This window comes from Staurois parvus, unplaced genomic scaffold (assembly GCF_062004578.1).
Source record: "Staurois parvus isolate SC_StPar_1 unplaced genomic scaffold, SC_StPar_1.0 ptg000172l, whole genome shotgun sequence".
Lineage (NCBI taxonomy): Eukaryota > Metazoa > Chordata > Amphibia > Anura > Ranidae > Staurois > Staurois parvus.
In genome coordinates this window covers 13,308,216-13,328,353 of record NW_028317968.1, presented here as the reverse complement: position 1 = coordinate 13,328,353, position 20,138 = coordinate 13,308,216, and the positions used below count along the sequence as shown (strand labels likewise).

General features: G+C 39.3%; 1 protein-coding gene across 1 annotated transcript in view; it reads right to left on the bottom strand.

Moving 5' to 3' along the window:
- Positions 1-518: 518 nt before the first annotated feature.
- MOV10 (Mov10 RNA helicase) overlaps positions 519-20,138 on the bottom strand; it is a 129,490-nt gene continuing 109,870 nt past the window's right edge. Inside the window, exons 14-22 of the mRNA XM_089676727.1 lie at positions 19,834-19,935; positions 19,568-19,670; positions 14,358-14,475; positions 13,312-13,503; positions 12,850-12,915; positions 11,577-11,702; positions 8,336-8,424; positions 5,284-5,408; positions 519-2,450 (exon numbers count right to left, since the gene is read on the bottom strand). Of these exons, the coding sequence (XP_089532853.1) occupies positions 2,386-2,450; positions 5,284-5,408; positions 8,336-8,424; positions 11,577-11,702; positions 12,850-12,915; positions 13,312-13,503; positions 14,358-14,475; positions 19,568-19,670; positions 19,834-19,935 (986 nt within the window). The 3' untranslated portion in view covers positions 519-2,385. The remainder of the gene's footprint in view (positions 2,451-5,283; positions 5,409-8,335; positions 8,425-11,576; positions 11,703-12,849; positions 12,916-13,311; positions 13,504-14,357; positions 14,476-19,567; positions 19,671-19,833; positions 19,936-20,138) is intronic.

Sequence of the window (20,138 nt, the reverse complement as noted above, 5' to 3'; positions counted from 1 at the left end):
ACAGTGGTCACATGATCACTGATGCTTTCTGTTCCCTGGACATTTCAAACTGTTTAAAGGGACAGTAGGGTGAACGGGAAGAGGTTAACCTCTTGGCGCCAGTCGCATGCAAATGTGCGGCCTCGCAGCATCTGGGCCTTGACACCGAGCGGCCGCACATTTGTGTGCAATTAAGAAAAACATATGTGCTGAGAGCGCGTGCCCTGTGCGCTTCCAGCACACATGTCCGGTACTCACGGAAAGGTCCCGATCTCCTCTGTCAATTGGGACCTTTCCCGATCATGTGACCGCCGTGACGGCGAATCACGGTGGTCACATGACCCTAAAACCCTGCCCCGCCTCCGGGCTTCTGAAACCCTTAAAGGGCCAGGAGGCGCTGGCACCAAGGGGTTAAAGACTTTTTCGATTTGTTTTGTAGGTAGCAGGGAAGGGTTTGGACCAATCCCAGATTTTTTTTTTTTGAGTGCCTATTGGGGATATTTTAACTCTTCATGTCAGGATAGAAGTGATGAGAGATCTTAACAACTTTAATAATTTTAATATTTAAATTTTCACAAATATAAAAATGTATTTGCAAACTTTGCAAATATTAGTATAACAATAAAAACAAACCATCAAAAGATAATCCCAGTACCCAAACAATTTACCCAAAACAAAGAACAAACATTTCCCAGGCGGCCTAGATCATTGTACTAAACTGCTAACATTTCATTATCATAGTACCAGCAAAATATTTCCACAAACCTTTTACAATTCAGTTTTATATAAAAGTGAAGTGCTTTTTTTCCCTGCCATACCTTTTACAATTACCATAATTTAGTGCTAAACTTTTAATTACATCAATGCAGAAATTACAAAAATATAAAAAGATTACCCTGGGCAGACTCAAGCCTAGTGTGATCATGTGAGCTAAGCCATGGAACAGATCATGAAAATCTGCAGCTATGGATTTTATTGGGGGTTTTGTGTAAACAGCTCTTTCTTTATCAAATTTTCCATCATTCTCCAGACAAGAGCTTCAAGAAAGAACTCATCTCATTAAAGTATTATTTATGCTTTGTGATGTGATGACAATGCATAATTATATCAAAGGTATAACAGAAATCTGGAAACAGTACTCCAAAAGAAAAATGCATGTACCTGATTTTTAATGAGCTTTCCAATAGTGGACCAGCTTTAAATTTAATACCATAAAAAAAATACTTCTTCATAAGAAGAAACAGTCCCAATGCTCTGCAAATAGATGCAACATAGAGAGTGCTGCAATACGTAAATACATATACACACACAACTAGCTGGAGATTATCCTCAGTAAACAAATGTTATTGTGCATAAGGCTAAGTAACAGATCTGCTTTAACCAGTGGGGTTGATTTACTAAAACTGGAGAATGTAAAATATGGTGCATTATAGCCAATCAGCTTCTAACTTCAGCTTGTTCAATACACCTTTGACAATAAAACCTGGAAGCAGATTGGTTTCTCTGCAGATCTGCACCAGATCTTGCTCTCTCCAGTTTTAGTAAATCAACCCCGGTGTTTTTAGTAAAAACCAAGTGTGGCAAAAAGGTGCAATTCCTACCACCATCTACTGTGCCTTAAGAAAAATGGTCCCCCATTTATGATTTACATTATATTACCCTTCAGATATACCATTATACTGGAATGTACAGAGTCAATAGCAGTTGGTGCTGCACTTGAAATCGAAGACTCTCAGATAAATCCAAGGAGAGACACAAAGGGGAAATCCTATGGAGGAGTTAGAATTGTGGATCAAACTTGGAGAGAAATTTGAATTGCAAAAAACAAAAAGTGTTATTTTGTGCAGATGGAAAGTTAATTAAAACAGGTCAATTGAGAACGGCCTATGTGCATTTTTTTTGTTTAGGTTTAAGCCCATTTAGTGCTGGAAAAAAAATTAATCCGTTACAAAACGTCAATTGTGTGAGGATTAGCTGTGAACAAGTGTGCATCTGGATTAAAAGCTAAGAGTACCTGTTTGTCAAAAATCAGTCCTGGAGAATACCCAATGTGGTGAGGAATATTACAGCACTGCGATTCATCAACTGCAACTCCCAAACTCTCTTCCTACATAGCTACTGTATCCAGCGTGAGGCTAACTGTTGCTAGTATACATCCCCAATATTGCAGCATGTTTTGCTATGTAGTTAGTATACGAGTCCTCGTTTTTAAACCCCTTTTGTGTTCTGCCTTTTAAAGTAGTGCATAAAAAAAATATTTTAACATATTTAAAGCAAATATGAAAAGACAGTCTGCATCAAAGAAGATCAATAGTCCCAATGACATATTAGCTTGCTGAAGATTGTCATAACCATGTATCTGTAGTCAAGGTGTCCTCTGCAGGCAGGTAAAACTCAAGTGAAAGGTTAGTGTTCAAATCTCCAGGCAGGTTCTGCCTGTTGCTGCACGGCACTCTCACCACTTCCCTCTCCTGTGAAGTACAACAAAGATTAAAGAGTATGCAAAAAAAAAAAAAGTCATATACAGTAAATGTCTCCATGTTTTATTAATGCAAAGACCCTGCAGGTACAAAAAAATATTTGTCGGCTGACCACACACTACATTTTATAGATTGAGTGTTGTCAGCTTAGCTCAATTGTTTTGTTGCTATACTACTTAAATCCTCCAACTCTTGTCCCTACAACAAAGACTCTAATCATTATGTAGTCCCAAGAAAACAACTAAGAGAACTATTTAGACTCCTTGAGATAACACATGAAGCATGAACAAGGCACAGGTCTGAATTTCTGACATGATCAGGTATTTTTTGCACTTATCAAACAGATACAATAAACCGAAATAAGAAAAATTCATTGTTAGGGTTTACATACATATTAAGTAATAAATGAAAGAGATATGGAAGAATGCAAACTAGGGCTGACGTGTCCCAGTATCACTGGCAAATAAATCACCAGCTAACATCTTTGTTTTCTAGCAAGCCAGGTAGTAGAGTAATATGTATGTATTGCCACCACTACCACCACTTTTGTGAAGCCTGTCATTTAAAGGAAGCCTGTATTAGGTAAATATGAAGGTTGCCACCTCTCCTTTTAGAAATGGTCTGTTCAGTGGTTTCAGTACTTTCACAGTCATTGACCCACAACGAGAATGCAGATCAGGAGTTCTGTCTTTCCCCTCTACCCCCATTTTACTTGTCATATATTTGTCCTGGTTTGGAGACAGTAAAGGCTAGCCATACATTATGAAATTTTCTTTCCTTCAATTACGGGTTGAAGGAAAGAAAATTGCTTGATTCCCCCCATCAACACAGTCATTGTTGATGGGGGAATTCCTCCTGCAGCACTATTGTGCTTTGCTTGTAGGGAGCGCAGGGAACCTTCCCCACGGACAGAACACAATGATTATTGCTGGTGGCTTTAGCCACAGGCAGTGCTCAGACTAAAACAAAAACCTGACAGGCTGGTTGTATTGAAGGAAAATTACAATCAAGGCAGGCCTATGAGCAGATATCAATTCTATCATAAGATAACCATCAAATCCCTCCAGTCATCCTTCTAGTCCCACTGTGCATGCATTTTCTAGCGTGACATGTGATGCGTGTCTCACTGCACTTGAGCAAATTGCCATGATGTCACTGAACTGAAAAAGTAGAACAAGCATGCAGAATATGGGTTCTTACTTTACTTTGCCTTCACTGGCTACAGGATTGTTTTATTTCAGTGGCTTAGAAAGTTTACAAGCCTGAAAAAGGTGGTAAGGGTTAGAACAAGGCCATCAATGACAGCCTATATACACTATATTGTCAAAAGTATTGGGACTCCAATCCAAATCATTGGATTCAGGTGTTCCAATCACCTTCATGGCCACAGGTGTACAAAATCAAGCACCTAGGCATGCAGACTGCTTCTACAAACATTTGTGAAAGAATGGGTCACTCTCAGGAGCTCGGTGAATTCAAGGATGCCACTTGTGCAATTAGTCTATCTGTGAAATTTCCTTGCTACTAAATATTCCACGGTCCACAGTGGTAATATAACAAAGTGGAAGCAACTGGGGACAACAGCAACTCAGCCACAAAGGCCACGTAAAATGACAGAGCGGGGTCAGCACATGCTGAAGTATACAGTGCGCAGAAGTCTCCAACTGTCTGCAGAGTCAGTAGCTAAAGACCTCCAAACTTCATGTGGCCTTCAGATTAGGACAACGACATTGCGTAGAGAGCTTCATGAAATAGGTTTCCATGGCTGAGCAGCTGCATCCAAGCCTTACATCACCAAGTGTAATGCAAAGCGTCGGATGCAGTGGTGTAAAACACATCGCCACTGGACTCTAGAGCATGGTTCTCTATCTGGAAATCCCATGGACGTGTCTGGGTTTGGTGGTTGCCAGGAGAACGGTACTTGCCTGACTACATTGTGCCAAGTGTAAAGTTTGGTAGAGGGGAGATTATGGTGTGGGGTTGTCTTTCAGGGATTGGGCTTGCCCCCTTAGTTCCAGTGAAGGGAACTCTTAAGGCGTCAGCATAACAAGACATTTTGGACAATTTCATGCTCCCAACTTTGTGGGAACAGTTTGGGGATGGCCCTTTCCTGTTCCAACATGACTGCTCACCAGATAAGGTCCATAAAGACATGGATGAGCGAATTTGGGGTGGAGGAACTTGACTGACCTGCATAGAGTCCTGACCTCAACCCGACAGAATACCTTTGGGACGAATTAGAGCGGAGATTGTGAGCTAGGGCTTCTTGCGCGACATCAGTGCCTGACCTCACAAATGCGCTTTTGGAAGCATAGTTAAGCATTCCCATATAGACACACTCCTAAACCTTGTGGACAGGCTTTACAGAAGAGTTGAATCTGTTATAGCTGCTAAGGGTGGGCCAACTCAATACTGAACCCTATGGACTAAGACTGGGATGCCATTAAAGTTCATGTGCATGTAAAGGCAGGTGTCCCAATACCTTTGGCAATATAATGTATCTCTGTCAGTATGGGGCAGCTTAACATTTGAAATATAAAAGGCAAGTAGGCCGTTTTCTGCATAGCCATGTCCTTCATCAGGGCTTTTTGTTTTTTATTGTTTGAATAATTTTGATGGGCAGGCAAATGTGTGTGTGTGTTGGAACACAGCTGTGTAGTATACAGTATTACTTAAGTAAAATAAGGTTGTGATCAGCAAGTGTATCAGAATACATATACCTCCGACTTCCTGCCACCATATATATATATATATATATATATATTTTTTTTTTTTTCCCTCACTAAAAAAGTTAGACAAGCTTGACTACTTTGCCCATGCTTACCAGGTGGTGGCTCGTTGACAGTAAGATTACTAAAAAGCTCTGTAAACTCCAGTTCATTGATATCATCAATGGCATCCTGTTGAATGCCAGTACTGCCTCCCTTCTCTGAACAGAATTTCAAAAACCTGAAAGAGAAGAAAAAAACACGTGACTTTTTGTACAGATGCCCCATGTGGAAAGAATACAAGACTACGGTCTATGGTTGGGAGAACATTTCAGAAGACATCTAGCTTCAACAAGGTAAAAATAACTCATGCAAGTTGTAGCTAGCCAACACTCGAAGCAGTAATAAACCCCAAAACAAAAATGTAATATATTGCAGCCTACCAATCATTATGGTGTCTGCATTTTTTTTTCTTTTTTTAGGCTTTTTCACCTGGTGCCTCCACTCTGGATGAAGGAGCATGGGGGCACCTTTGGACAGCAGAATTGTCAGTGTGGGGAGGAGGGGATTGTTAGATATACTAGCAGATTTAGATAGACTAACACATTGAAGCCAAACTCCAGCTAATACTTTATAAGTAGTTACAGAAAAATCTTTTGGAATAAAAGGTTTTACATAAATAAAAGCTGATCATTGTAAGCACCCCTGTCAGTGGTAAATGGTTTGTCTTATCTCTGTAACAGATACATTCTGCTTGCAGAGCTTATTCTTTTGTAAAGCAACATATGTACTGGCCAGCTCACCAGATTAAAAAATAGAAGAAAGAAAGCCTAAAAAGGGAAACTAATACAGCCATCACAGCTAAGAAATTGTAAGGTGCAGTACAAAAAAAAAAAAAAAAAAAAAAAAGTTTGCTTTCGGGTTTAATACTACCTGAAGACCAACTGAAAGAAACAAATATATTTCCTAAAAATATCCATAAAAATATATTGAAATTATCAGGGACATGCACAGTCTCACAAAGCGTTTTATTGAATTTTTCAATAGTTTTTGCAAGAGGACAGTAAACAGAAAGCAAACCAATAACACTACAAAGCTTCCTGGTTATCACTCGCTTCAACTACTGCAACTCCCTCCTCATTGGCTTACTTTTACATAGACTAGCCCCTCTTCAGTCTATCATGAATACTGCTGCCAGACTTATCCACCTTGCAACCAGTGTCTTATACTCCCCTCTGACAATCCCTCCACTGGCTTCTGCTCACCCAGTGAATTCAATTCAAAATACTAATAACAACGAAGGCATCCATAACTTGGTCTTCAGCTACATCATTAACCTACTCTCAAAATACCAACCTAATTGTTCCCTTTGTCCTTCCCAAGATCTCCTACCCTTCAGCTCCCTTGTCACCTCCTCCCATGCTTGTCTCCAGGACTTCTACAGAGCCTCTTCTATCCTACGGAACTCCCTACTCCCTCTGACTATCTCCAACTCTTTCCACTTTTAGACAATTCTGAAAACCCTTCTCTTCAAAGAGGCCTATCCTGCACCCTCCTAACAACTGCCCTTTTATTTTCTCCATCAGCTCATTCCCCACAGTGATTATCTTTTGTATCTCTTGACCCTCCCTCTGAGATTGTACGCTCTAATAAGCAGAGCCCTCTGATTCCTCCTATATTGAATTGTATTGTAACTATACTGTCCACCAGGGGCGGACTGACCATTTGGGAACTCGGGCACTGCCCATGGGGCCCGGGGTCAGTATAGGGCCCCATGAGATGCCCCTGGTACCTTTCTTAGGCTTTTTTGAGTGTGGGTGAGGACACAGGGGCCCCATGATCCTCTATTGCCCGGGGGCCCCATGAGTTGTCATTCTGCCCCTGCTGTCCACTCTCATGCTGTAAAGCACTGCACAGACTGTTGGTGCTATATAAGTCCTGTATAATAATAATATTATTACTAATAGTAAAGGCACAGTAAAGCAGTGCAAGTAAAGTGTCAGAATGAGGCATACACATGGTCAAATTCTCATTGTAACAGCAGGGTACACTAACAAAGGTAATTTGCATGGTACAATGAAGTAGCGGAAGTGTAGGGTGCAACAGTAGAATCAGTAATAGGGCACTAGCCATTTAGGGTGATCTTTACTGACATTAATGGGCAAGCGACATCCACATTTTTTGAAGACAAGTTCTTTTAAATGTCCTTTATTTACAAACCCAATTTCTCTGTATATATAATTGCATTTTGATCACTCGGTTACATAGGCCAAAGACTGATTAAGGCAGTATGGGGTCCTAAGCAAGGTAACAGCTTTGACCATTTACCCTGTCTGTACTGGCATGTACTGCCTCATCGCACACTGACTACTTCCAAGTGCCTTCTCCCTTGTGGAGCGACAGGCCCCTGGTTTACTGCAGAAGCACAAAAGTTGTAGCTGGGCCACCTGAACATCCACCTGGCCCTAGGCTTGATTTTAGATTGCCTTGTACATCTTCCAGTGTATATGTATTTCACCCATAAATTAAAAATAGGTTATAAATGATACAAAAGGTAATTAAAAAAAAAAATATCCTATATAGGTAATGTGCTGGAAAAATGGAAGCTGCTTTGTCAATCGAAAACGTAACACATGTGATACAGAGTGGTGTGAGTACTTACCAAGTTCACATATCTACAGATTGCATGGTACAGAGCAGGGGCGGACTGACCATTCAAGCACTCGGGCACTGCCCAAGGGCCCGGGGTCAGTAGGGGGCCCCATGAGATGCCCCTGCTACCTTTCATTGGCTTTTTCATAGGCTTTTTTGGGTGTGGGCGAGAACGCAGGGGCCCCATGATCCCCTATTGCCCGGGGGCCCCATGAGTTGTCAGTCCACCCCTGGTACAGAGGCATCTATGGTGCTGGCTGCTATATGTTTAACAAATGTATGTAATTAGACCCCTTGTTTTTAAGCTAAAAACAGATTAGGCAGATCATCTTTTTGAATTGGTAGGGTGGGTGTGGAGGATTTTTGTTTTGTGAATAATCATAAGAGTATCTTTGGCAAATATTTAATGCTAAACTTTTCTAGCCACACACTGGCATGCATAAGCAATAGACATTTCTACTTCCTAGAAAGAAAAAAAAAAAAACAGTACAATTACATATTTCATTTGTTACTTACTGTGCCCAGTTAGGATCTTTGGAAAGTATGACTGGGTTTCCAACCAGAATTAAGAGGGCTTTTGCTCTAGTTATAGCCACATTAAATCTCTGTGAAACACGACAAAAAGGACAATGTTAAACTGAATATTTAAGCAGTTCGCTTTATGTGTAGTGGGGTATTTATACTGTGTTTTCCACATATATTTTCAGTTCTGCTCTTGGTTTCTTTTTCTTTTCTGTTACTCCTCTACCTTTTAGCTTAACTCGCTATTTAAAGTTCTTTATCATATATCCACATATCCAGTCTCATCTGAAATAAACAAACCGATATTTATATATTTGTAGTGTGAAAGGTGATTGAATGATTGAAGGGAGTGCTATTTTATAATTTTTATACAAGAGTGTGGGTAGGTTTCTTTAAGAGTTTTGCATTCAAAAACAGAACATGCTATCAGTTACGTGACTGATTCAAAAGGGTGTGGGTATTCTATTTACAAATTTGATTCATTAGCAAGTTAAGAACACAGAACTTTTTCTATTGGTTGAACTAGATGGACTTTTTTTTTTCAACCTAACTATGTAAGTCAAGCCAGATCAAGTTAGTTGGTTGGGGTCTTTGACATTAGAGGCTACAGGAAATTTCACCCAAACCAGTATCTGCTTTTTTGACTCCCAGCACCCACTGGAACTCATACTGGGGGCTATTAGAACTTTTCAACATTGGCTGAAATGGTGACAACAAACACAGTGGGTTAATTACTAAAACTGGAGAGTGCAAAATCTGGTGCAGTTCTGCATAGAAACCAATCAGCTTCCAGGTTTCATTGCCAACGCTTAATTGAACAAGCTGAAGTTAGAAAAAAATATGAAAACAAAGAGGGTGCAAACGCCTAAAGCATTACTTTAAAACAATGTATTGAAAATAAAGACAAATGTTTTACTCATAAACCAAGTAGGTATTTGGCATGTGGTTGCATAAACACACAATGTGGACCGCTCTTCACCTTCAACTGAAGACAAGATGGTGTGAGCTACTGACGCGTTTCGGGGACTCTGTCCCCTTCCTCAGAGCAAAGGTTGGTGTTCTCCAGGACTCAAACCTCTTAAATAGAATTTGGGAATCCCACAGCCCACCTACCATCAGCGGGCGGGGGGAAAGAGGGAGGGAGTTCTTTAAAAGAGACAGCTTTCAGTGCTGTCGCACTTTGAATGACAGTTGTGCGGTCATGCAACATTGTACTCATATGAAACTTTTCTAATTTTTTTTTACAGAAATAGAGATTTCTTTTGGTGGTATTTAATCACCACTGGGTTTTTTTTTTTGCACTATAAACAAAAAATAAACCAAAATTTAGAAAGAAAAAGGTTTTTCTTTGTTTCTATTATACAATTTTCTAAACAAGAATTTTTTTTCCATCAATGATGTGTGTTGATGAGGCTGCACTGATCGGCACCGATAGGCAGCACTGATGGGCACTGATAAGGAGGAACTGACAGACAGCACTGATGGGCACTTTTGTGGCGGCATTGTAGTTCCCCAATTATCAGTGTAGATGAATCCTTTCACAGTTGCCGGTTATCGGCAGTACTTTCCTCATGCTGTGACAGCGTGAGGAAAGCACTGCCAATAACCGGCATGTGTATTTACATGGTGATCAGCTGTGATTGGACACAGCTGATCATGTGGTAAAAGGCTGCTGTGAAGGACACAGCGATCACAGAGAGCCCGGGTGCACGATGCTGGGGGCGTGCACTCTGGGAGGACGACATATGACTCCCTCCCAGAACTGGACAACCATGCTGTAGCTGTCATTTGGCTATAGCGTGGTCAAGCAGTGGTTAACCAAGTGCCCTTAAACCCCAGTAATACACTGAGACAGAAGTATGTACATCCAAAAGGTCCAACGCTCAAACATAAGCAAAGTAACTTAATGAAATGCAGTATAATGAGGGATGCAAAGACCTGTACATTAGGTAGACAAAACAACCTCTCAACAAATAAATGGCCCAACATAGTAGAGCAAATTTTACAGGTAAAGTCTTAGCAAATTTTTGAACAGAGTGGTGAGGGATTAGAACTCGTCAGGTTTTATTGTTGTCTGTGCACTCTCTCTATGTGTCCTGTTTACAGTTTTCACCAAAAGGGAAAGGAGAAGAAAACCCCAAATTTTGGGTTTTCCCAGAACAGGAATATAGAGGGAGATTTTCCAATGGGGGCACTAGTTCACGTGACCCTGATGACAATCAGGGAAATCCTCACTTTGGAGGTATTTTCTCTCACTTTCTGTTTTGGCTATGGGACAGAAAGTTAAGGGAAATCTCCCCAATGGGACACAGATGGCAAAGAAAAAAAATTTACAGAATTTATAACCCTTCCTTACTCTATCTACAATTAAAAGGAAAAGGGACACTCCTTTAAGGACAGTGAGGTGCACATTTTAGACAGATAGGACAATTGGTTCCCAAGAGGTTCACAATATACGAAAGAGGCCATTTATGCCAAATTAGAACAACTGTCCCTGAACAGGGGAGATGTCTTCAACACCATCTGGGAAGAGAGATATGTAATTAGAAAAGGGGGATACCACAATTTTCCCATCCTGTTCTTGGACAGGCAACATCTATACATTTCATAGTAGCTGGAATAAGATGTCTGTGCTACCTCTATGCATACAAAAGCTGAGGTATCTTCCACTCATTGGAATTGAAGAAGCAGCTTGGAGAAGCAATGAAACGTCTTACAAGACAAGTCTAATTTAACCTCCTGGCCCTTTAAAGGGTTTGTGATGCCAGAAGGTGGAGCGGGGTTTAGGGTCATGTGACCGCCGTGATTGGCTGTCACAGCAGTCAAATGATCGAAAAAGTAGCAGTTAGGACCTTTTCGTGAGGTGCCAGTAAATTTGCTGGGAGCGCGCAGGGTGCACGCTCTTGGCACATGTTGGCTTACTTTTGGTATGCAAATATGAGGCCACTCAGCATCATGGCCCAGCCGCCAAGAGGCCGAATATTTGAATACCGACCGCACCAACAGGTTAATGTGATTAACTATTACTAGGTAAAACTATTTACTGTGATTTTGACACTAAACAAGTGCAATTAAATTTTTAACATTTTTCTTACCCATAATAATATTTAGGATGTGCACTTAACGGATTGGCTATTTTTCAGATTGCTTAAAAATTATCCTACAGAACAATAAGTGCAATTTTTAAAGTATTGCCACATAAAAAAAAAATAAAAAACAGATTATGACTACCTACCTTAGGATTTGTTAGAAAACCAAGACTGAATTCTTCATCAAACTTGACATAATCCTTAGTGCTTCGTACGGTGGATATGATAATCACCTTGCGTTCCTGACCTTGAAACTCCTCCACAGATCCAACCTGTTGTAAGAATACAGAATCCAAGTCTTCCTCATGGTCACTTTTTAGAGGAGCATATTTGAATTTATCTGAAGCCTAATTTGTTTTCCTCTTTACAGTTTAAAATCTGCTGTGCTTGCCCTTTCAAGGCAGTTTTATCAGTTTGTCTTCACTTGTGTCTCATCTTTTCCCTGTTTGACTAGTTAGAGATTCCACCCTCAGCAGCTAGTGTTAGTGCATTCAAATGGGTTAGCCAGTACTGACTCTACCACTTCAGCCTCTGTCTGTTCCAGTGTTTGGGCTAAGTCCTTCTGTCTTGTAAATTTGGATTTGATCCTATTATTAGATCTCGTTTGACTTTGCTTTTGATCTTTTCTTTATATGTATCCCGTTACTTCTGTTTACAGCTCCATTTTTGCTGTCTGTCTGCAAAGTACTGGCACTCTGTCTGTTTGCAGCAGTCCAGACAGGCAGTCCCATGGATTACATACTAGGAGCCATCCTGTCACAAGTCTTTCTGCAACCGCTATGAAGAAACCTCCACAATGAATCTTGCACCCCCACAAGAGCCATTTACTATTAGCTTGCAAAAAGGCATGCTCCTGTTTTCACTGTATCTGCCATCTTTTGTTTCTATGGCAAAGTCATGTTTCCATTCCTGCTATCCCCTGGACATCAAATATTCTCCTGTCAACAAGTTCTCTCATTCTAGGAGTCCCCAAATTGCCTAGATATGTGCAGTAGTCTCCTGCTACCCATGACAACACCCCAGTGTGATGTGATGTGGGTATCTTGCAGTTCAAGGGTAAGGTCCTCTGGCACAAAAGATTCCAAATTGATCCACCTTCCCCATAATCCAACCACTGTGCTTGAGGCAGGAATGCTCTTGTTCTCTTGCCTCTGCATCAGCCAGCAGCCTGGCCTTGGAATCATGTGATAAAGTATTCCTCTGCACTTATGATACTTGTATTAAATACAGAAGCTTCTACACATTTTGAGTTTACATTGAACCAAATGACTTGGGGGGTTCATCACACAGTAGACTCACAAAGTGACTTTTATATGGGCATATCCAAGGCTAACCATTAACAGTTCTGTGTTGGATAGTAGGACATGTTTATTTATAATTTATGCAACAATGTTCCATAATGATGCTTCTTTGTCCTACCTTAAGGTCTTTAATGTCGGGAACAGCTTTAAATTCCTTGGCTACTGCTTTCCGAATCTTTTCCACCTAAAACATATAGGAAGACCTTTACTATAATACTTCTATGGTAGCTCCGAAACTGAAAGAAAGTTCATACATTACTCATTGCTAAAGGCAATGGAATTGTTAGGAGTACAATAAGGAGCTGGGCTGGCCTTTAGTACAACGCAGTGAATTGTGCACTTATGTAACGGTTTGTAAAGAGAAAAAACTGCAAATTATACCTCACATGAAAAAGCTTGAAAATGCTTCCTAAATACAATTTTTGTAACACCAAATTTTTATTTTAACCATATCATTTTATCTTCACATGCCTCGAAAGGTTATTCAACAGCAAAGCTTGCCAATAAAAAGGTCAACATTAACGGACAGCATTTATTAATGTTAATTGGGAAAATATAAAATGTAACTCATTGACTGTACCTGTTTCCTATAAGGAGAAATTATGCCAATTTCTTTGGCTGAGATTTTTGCTATTCCTTTCTTCTTCTGTGTTTCTAGCAGATCTTTGAGATAAGCCATGAGCACCACGATCTCAGTCACATTGAAGAAGGATGGACTATTTCCTTCTCGTTCATCTTTCCCCAGCACACCGTGAAAAATGATTGGAAATCCCTTTAAACATGGAAAATGAAAGGGTTTATTCAGGATACAAAACAAACTAACACTTCTAAAGTCTGCCTTGGTGGAAGTGCAATACTGCTTTGTTACTCACACAGTTTCCAAAGAGCACTACACTGCTAAGAGATTTTTCAAAATTCTTTGAAATTTTAGTGCATGTTGGAAAATATAAACTAAGATATATTGTGAAATACATTGGAATTCAATAGGGAGGGTACAACTAAGGTGGTTTTGAAGGGTGCAATGGGCTTTATAAATGGTTATGGATGCTCCTTTCTACACTTGCAAAAAGGCACTTATTAGACTCATTATTTTACATTTTTTCCACAGAGGGGGAAAAAAAAACAAAAAAACAGAAAAATGGGAAAAAACTAAAATTTAGGATAAAAGGGATAGTACATGAATAATGTAAAACACAACACAAAAGGAACACTAAATATAACTAACTACTGTAAATATACCAAAAATCACAAAAAACTCCAAATAATTGTTAAAATTACTGTGTTTTCCCCAAGCATATTTTGTTTTAATACCTCATTTATCAAAATTGAAAGGGTTACTGGAAGTCCAATTGATTTCTATGGCAATTCTATTGGTACTAATTCATCCTTAATTTTAATCAAAAAGACAAAAGTAGCAGTCTTTGACAAACCATAATATTTATGGACTGAGGTTTTAGTTTATGGAAACAAAAGAAAATCAAATTTCTTATACGATTTAAGAATCACACGCAAAGATCGATTTATTAAATGAGGACAACCAAGAGTGTGCAGAAACCCACCACGCTAAATCAAATTTTTTTTAGAATGCCATAAATTTGAGAGCCATGTTTTTCCAGAAATTCTTACCTTCTTTGGCAATTTTTCCCAGTTGCAGTATGCATGTGTAACCATTTGGTCTGCTCTGGACTGTAGCTCGTTGTCATAGAACAGTTGATTTGGAATAGTTAGGATATCGGGATGAGATCTAATTGAACAAATATACCCATAGGTAATACAAAATAATATACAATAGTTTTATAAAGTCACTGATAGAATGTACTAAATGTCACTAATGTGATTAAAATGAACATATTGTGGAGAATTTTGCATCTGTTCCATACAGTACCCATAAAAGGCTAGCACCTCTGTTTTCTGAGAGGCTTTGTAAATTGTTCACTACTTTCATTTGGCAGGAGAAACAGCCTAGGCTGGAATATTCCATCCTCAGTACATGTAAGGAGAATGGGGGACTAGGCCTGATATTTCCTTGTATTATAAAGCAATGGCGTTAGTCCACATTCTTTACTGGCGTTATAACAACTCAAGAGACAAGATCTGAGTCAACCTAGAGAAATCTATTGCAGGACACAATTATAGCGGGGGCTCCGTGGATCCCGCATACTGCTAGGGGGCTGTCGAGCTGGATGTCACCCTTAATATTGACCACTCTCTGGATCTGGGACCAGATCAACAAAGCAGGTGAACTGTCTCCATTGACATCATCCATGGGGCCATTATGCAGACTTCCCTGGTTTCCTCCTGGTGAGGACTTAATTTTTTTCAAAAATTAGAGTACATAGAGTCATCACCTCTGCACCAAACTGGCACCTGTCAGACACCTTCTGACCTTGGAAGGGTTCATATACATTTATGGTGGATTTCCCATGGATGTTTGGCATCATAGCCAATTGGGTGATTCCTTACAGAAACTAAAGCCCCAAATTATGCTCTAATGACACCCTAACACAATTCAAATCTATGTGCATATCCATTGGAGACACTCGACTCTTATTGCAGACATAACCACTTCCAGACCAGACGGTTCCCTACTTCATACCGGAATGGGAGCTAGAGCTGGGTGTGGAATTCACTTCACACCAGCTGCAAAAGATTATTAAATTGTCCCATGTATCTTCAATAAGCTCTAGGACTCAAGAATCTTATTATAAGTTCTTATCCCGCTGGTATAAAACACCCTCACATTTAGTGAAGGTCTTTCCAGGTGCAGATTGTAACTGCTGGAGGGGATGTGCCCAAAGGGGCACCTTTCTGCATCTCTGGTGGCACTGCCCCAAAATGAAAAAATTTTGAAGGGATATATCAACATGAATACATAAAACAACGCTCAAACCCATAAAATTTAAACCCCACCACTACTTATTTCATGATGCTCCATCTTCCTTAAAGTCATGTAAATATAGCTTTAAATCCCACCTTTTAAATGCAGCTAAAAGCCTTCTACCAAGATTTTGGAAACAAGCCCACAGCCCTATATTACATGAATGGAAGAGAGAGATAGATAAGGCCATGGTTGAAGAAAGATTGGTATACACTGTTCAAAACAAGCAGGAGAAATTCCGGGACATCTGGTCTGGCTGGATGTACTATTCCTTAGAACTTGACTTGTCCAACCAACCTGCTTTTGGGTCATTACAGAGTGGCCCTTCAATGGACACTTCCTTTCAGCTATTATTATACTGGAGACTGCTAACATTCCCTCATGGGAATCTCTTATCACTAGACCTTGGACTGCACACTGACCTCTGGCTGGTGCAATACGTACTATAGACATTACCTCATGCTTACGTAACCTCACTATTGAGATTCTAGTTGACCTTTACATAACATTTATGCTATACCGTTTTTCCTTTCCTATTTGATTCTTAGTGTCTTTATCCAGGATGCATATATTACAATTGGAGTTATGTTATTTGTTACTCAGTTGTCCCACCACTACCTGAAGCCTTACTATGGGTACAAGCTTCTGATGTACTTTTTTTGTTTTTGTCTATTTTTGTCATGCTACATTCTAAGATGTACAGAAGGTAAAATAAGTATTGAACATGGCTCCATTTTTCTCAGTAAATTTATTTCTTAAGGTGCGGTTGACATGAAAGTTTCAACACATATCGGTAACAACCCATGCAATCCATACATACAAAAAAACCAAAACAAATACGTTCAGAAATTAAGTTATGTGTAATAAAATGGAATAAAACAGAGAAAAAGTATTGAACACATGAAGAAAGGGAAGTGCAAAAAGGCATAGAAAGTCAAGATACCAACTTAAATCTATCAGTAATTAAAAAGCAACCCTGCCCATTGTCAGTGAAAATTAATATCTGCTGGTTCAGAGTCAACTGATGTCACACAAGAAACATCTAATTATGGGTAAAAGCAAAGAGCTCTCTCAAGACCTTTGCAACTTTTTTTGTAGCAAAACATACTGAAGGCATTGGTTACAGAAGGATATCTAAATTTCTGAATGTTCCAGTGAGCACTGTTGGGGCCATAATCCGGGAATGGAAAGAACATCATTTCACTATAAACTGGCCACAACCAGGTGCTCCTGGCAAGATGCAAATAATTATCAGAAGAGTTGTCCAAGAGCCAAGGACCACTTGTGGAGAGCTTCAGAAAGACCTGAAATTAGCAGGTACAATTGTTTCAAAGAAAACAATAAGTAATGCACTCAACAGTCATGGCCTGTATCCACGCTCACCACACAAGACTCCATTGCTGAAGAAAAAGCATTTTAAAGCTCGTAATAACGTTTGCTGCACCACATTTAGACAAGCCTGTGAAATACTGGGAGAATATAGTCCAGTCAGATGAGACTAAAATTGAACTCTTTGGATGCCATAATACACACCATGTTTGGAGGTCAAATGGCACTGCACATAGCCCCAAAAACACCATACCAACAGTGATGTTTGAAGGTGAGAACATTACGGTGTGGGACTGTTTTCAGCATACAGTACTAGCAAACTTCATATCATTGAAGAAAGGATGAATGGAAAAACGTACCAAGACATTCTTAATAAAAATTTGCTGAGCAACACATGCGACTAGTTTCTCCATACAGGAGGTGTCTTGAAGCTGTCATTACCAAAAAAGGATTTTGTACGAAGTATTAAATACATTTCAGTTAGTGTGTTCAATACTTTTTCCCTGTGTCATTCCATTTTATTATAAATATAACTTAATTTCTGAACTTATTTGTTTTGGTTTCTTTGTATGTATAGATTGCATGGGTTCTTACCAACATGTGGTAAACATTTCATGTCAATAGCACCTCTAGAATAATATTTACCTAGGAAAAGGGTGATGTATTCAATAATTATTTTACCCGCAGTATGTACATCCAAGCAGTGTACTATCTCTCTGCTATATAGAAACACTGTGACTGTAACTGGCTGTCTGAATTCAATACTTTCCAAGTCAAGGACACAATAAACATGCAACAAGCTCAAACTCTTCATCTGTTCTTGCTTGATGACTCAAGCACCCGCATTAGTCTTTCAAGTTTAAAATAAGCTCTGCCATTCCTTTCCTTTGTCATTGGATTGTCATATCCCAGAACCTCTTCTGTCATCTCAAGTTCTGTCATTTAACAATTGGATAATGTTGTGGGAGTATTGTCAAGTATTGATATTGTACACCCTGGGCTTAGGATACAAGTGGGCTCCATATGCATGCAGCGAAAGCCATTTGAAAATAAAACTGGTATGTGCAAGCACCACAAGGTGCTTAGTTTTGTGTGAAAAAGGGTGAATTTTTAAAGCTGCAGGTTTTAATAAGTTACCACAAAAAGTCCAGGACAAATCTCAAAACTCCCATAAACAAAGACTTCTGATTTCTTTATCATGGTTCACATAAGACAATATTATTTGAGTATTTAGGAGACCCCAAATTAGTAATTTACTGGTTTCCAACATGGTCAAACCACTGCACTTCTAAGTACAGATTTTACTTATATTGCTAGTATGTAGGGCCAGAAGGTAAGTGAAGTAATTGTGCTAGGCCCACCCATTCAGTGGTGCATGTACAGTATCAACTGCTTTCTGCCTGCAGCAAATTGACTGCCTTTGACCTGTTGCTGCCCATCCCTGGAACACACACCATTCTGCCTCCTGGGAAGATAAAGGTATTCACCGCTGTCTACTTTTAGCTTTTGGTTTTTACCAGTTTAGATGTACAAGAAGTTTATTTTATTTCAGAAACAATTTAAAGTGTGCATGGCAGGTTAGAATTATGGGTGCTGCTATTGCTAATTTGTTGTACAAGTTCCAGGGCTGTCATCTTTATCCAGGCTTCACTTCTTTGTGAGTCATACCTGGAATAAACATGTGCATATCATTTGTGAAACAAGTGATATGTAAAGGTTTTTCCGGAATATAAAAACTTAAATTAATTTAAAGAAACATACACAACCAACTCTAGGCATAACTTTTTAAAGTGAAGTGATACTACTGGGGGAGGGGGTTGACCTATGAATTGGCTCTGACAGCTGCATGCCTTTTTAAGTTTGGTTAACACCAGCACATAATGGTAAAGCACCTTACCGAGTTGGGGCATTGTGGTACCATTCATTTTCGAATGATGTTTTGAATGCCATTGATTCTGGATGGCAACCCAACACACCTGTGTTGCAGTGAACCACAACATGTGGTAACACACTAAAGTGCATTTAATGAGGTATGCCGAGTTACTAAAAATGTTGTCTTTATTTTTTGTGGTTCAAATGGATGGTTCGCCTAAATGCAATGTGTGATGATGTGTTTAAACGCACTTAAATGAACTGGCATGGTACAAAAGGGACCTTAATGAAAAGCATTTACATTATGCTGAATATCTTTTAAATAAAATTTGTTGGGAAAATAAAAAGCATGACTGCACTTCAGTATAGCTAGTAGGAATTTCTGCAACACTATGTTAGACTGCTTTAAAATTCATATGTTACCTACACATAGGGTTGCCACCTGGCAAGTGTTTTACTGGCCTTGTTGGTAAAAAATGGGTTTTGTTGCAGTATTACTACAAAATAGATCATAAGACTGATATTTTTTCCTGGAAAGGTGACAGTCCTACCTACACAGTACAGTCTGGCATTTTGTTAGACGATCTTGAAAATCCTTAAAAACCTGTTTATGTCTGCTGCTTATGTCAACTCAAAACACTTCATCAATAATGATGACAAGCTTTCATGAAACGTTGGTAGTAAAGCAAGATTGCAGGCTCATAAAACAGGTTAAGCTAACAGAATGGCATCTTTATTCTACAAAACACTGACAAACCTGTAGTTGAATAGAAGCTTGGTAACAAACTCAGGGTTATAAGTCCCATTTGTTTTTCCATACAAAGGATTTTGGGTCATTAGTCTTTCAAGCAGAGACATACCTGCAACAATAACAACAATCAATAGCAGTAATGTGAGAGTAGCAAAAATAAACATAACATTTAAAGGAGGAGACAACAATGCTGACAAGTGCAAATCGCAACATGAATAATTAATATACACTTTTTCATTGTTTTATTATTGTATATATCAAACTTTACTAACTCAATCCATGTTCAATTGCAATTGGAGACCTCAATACTGGTCCAAGTTGTTTTGGATCACCAGCAAGTACCAGCTGTCCTCCCGTCGTTACATCCAAAATACCTAGTGTGTAAAGAAAATAAAATTAAAATAATATTCTAAAATTATCAATAACTTTTCTGGATATTTGATGGATTTAAAGAGGAATTTTATTTCTGGGAAGAATAGAAAAAAAAAAAAGCTTTCTATGCCACACACTCCCCATACCAGTCAGCTTCAGAGCTTCTGCTGCTATTCAAAAACTATCAATACTCTCTTAAGGGCAA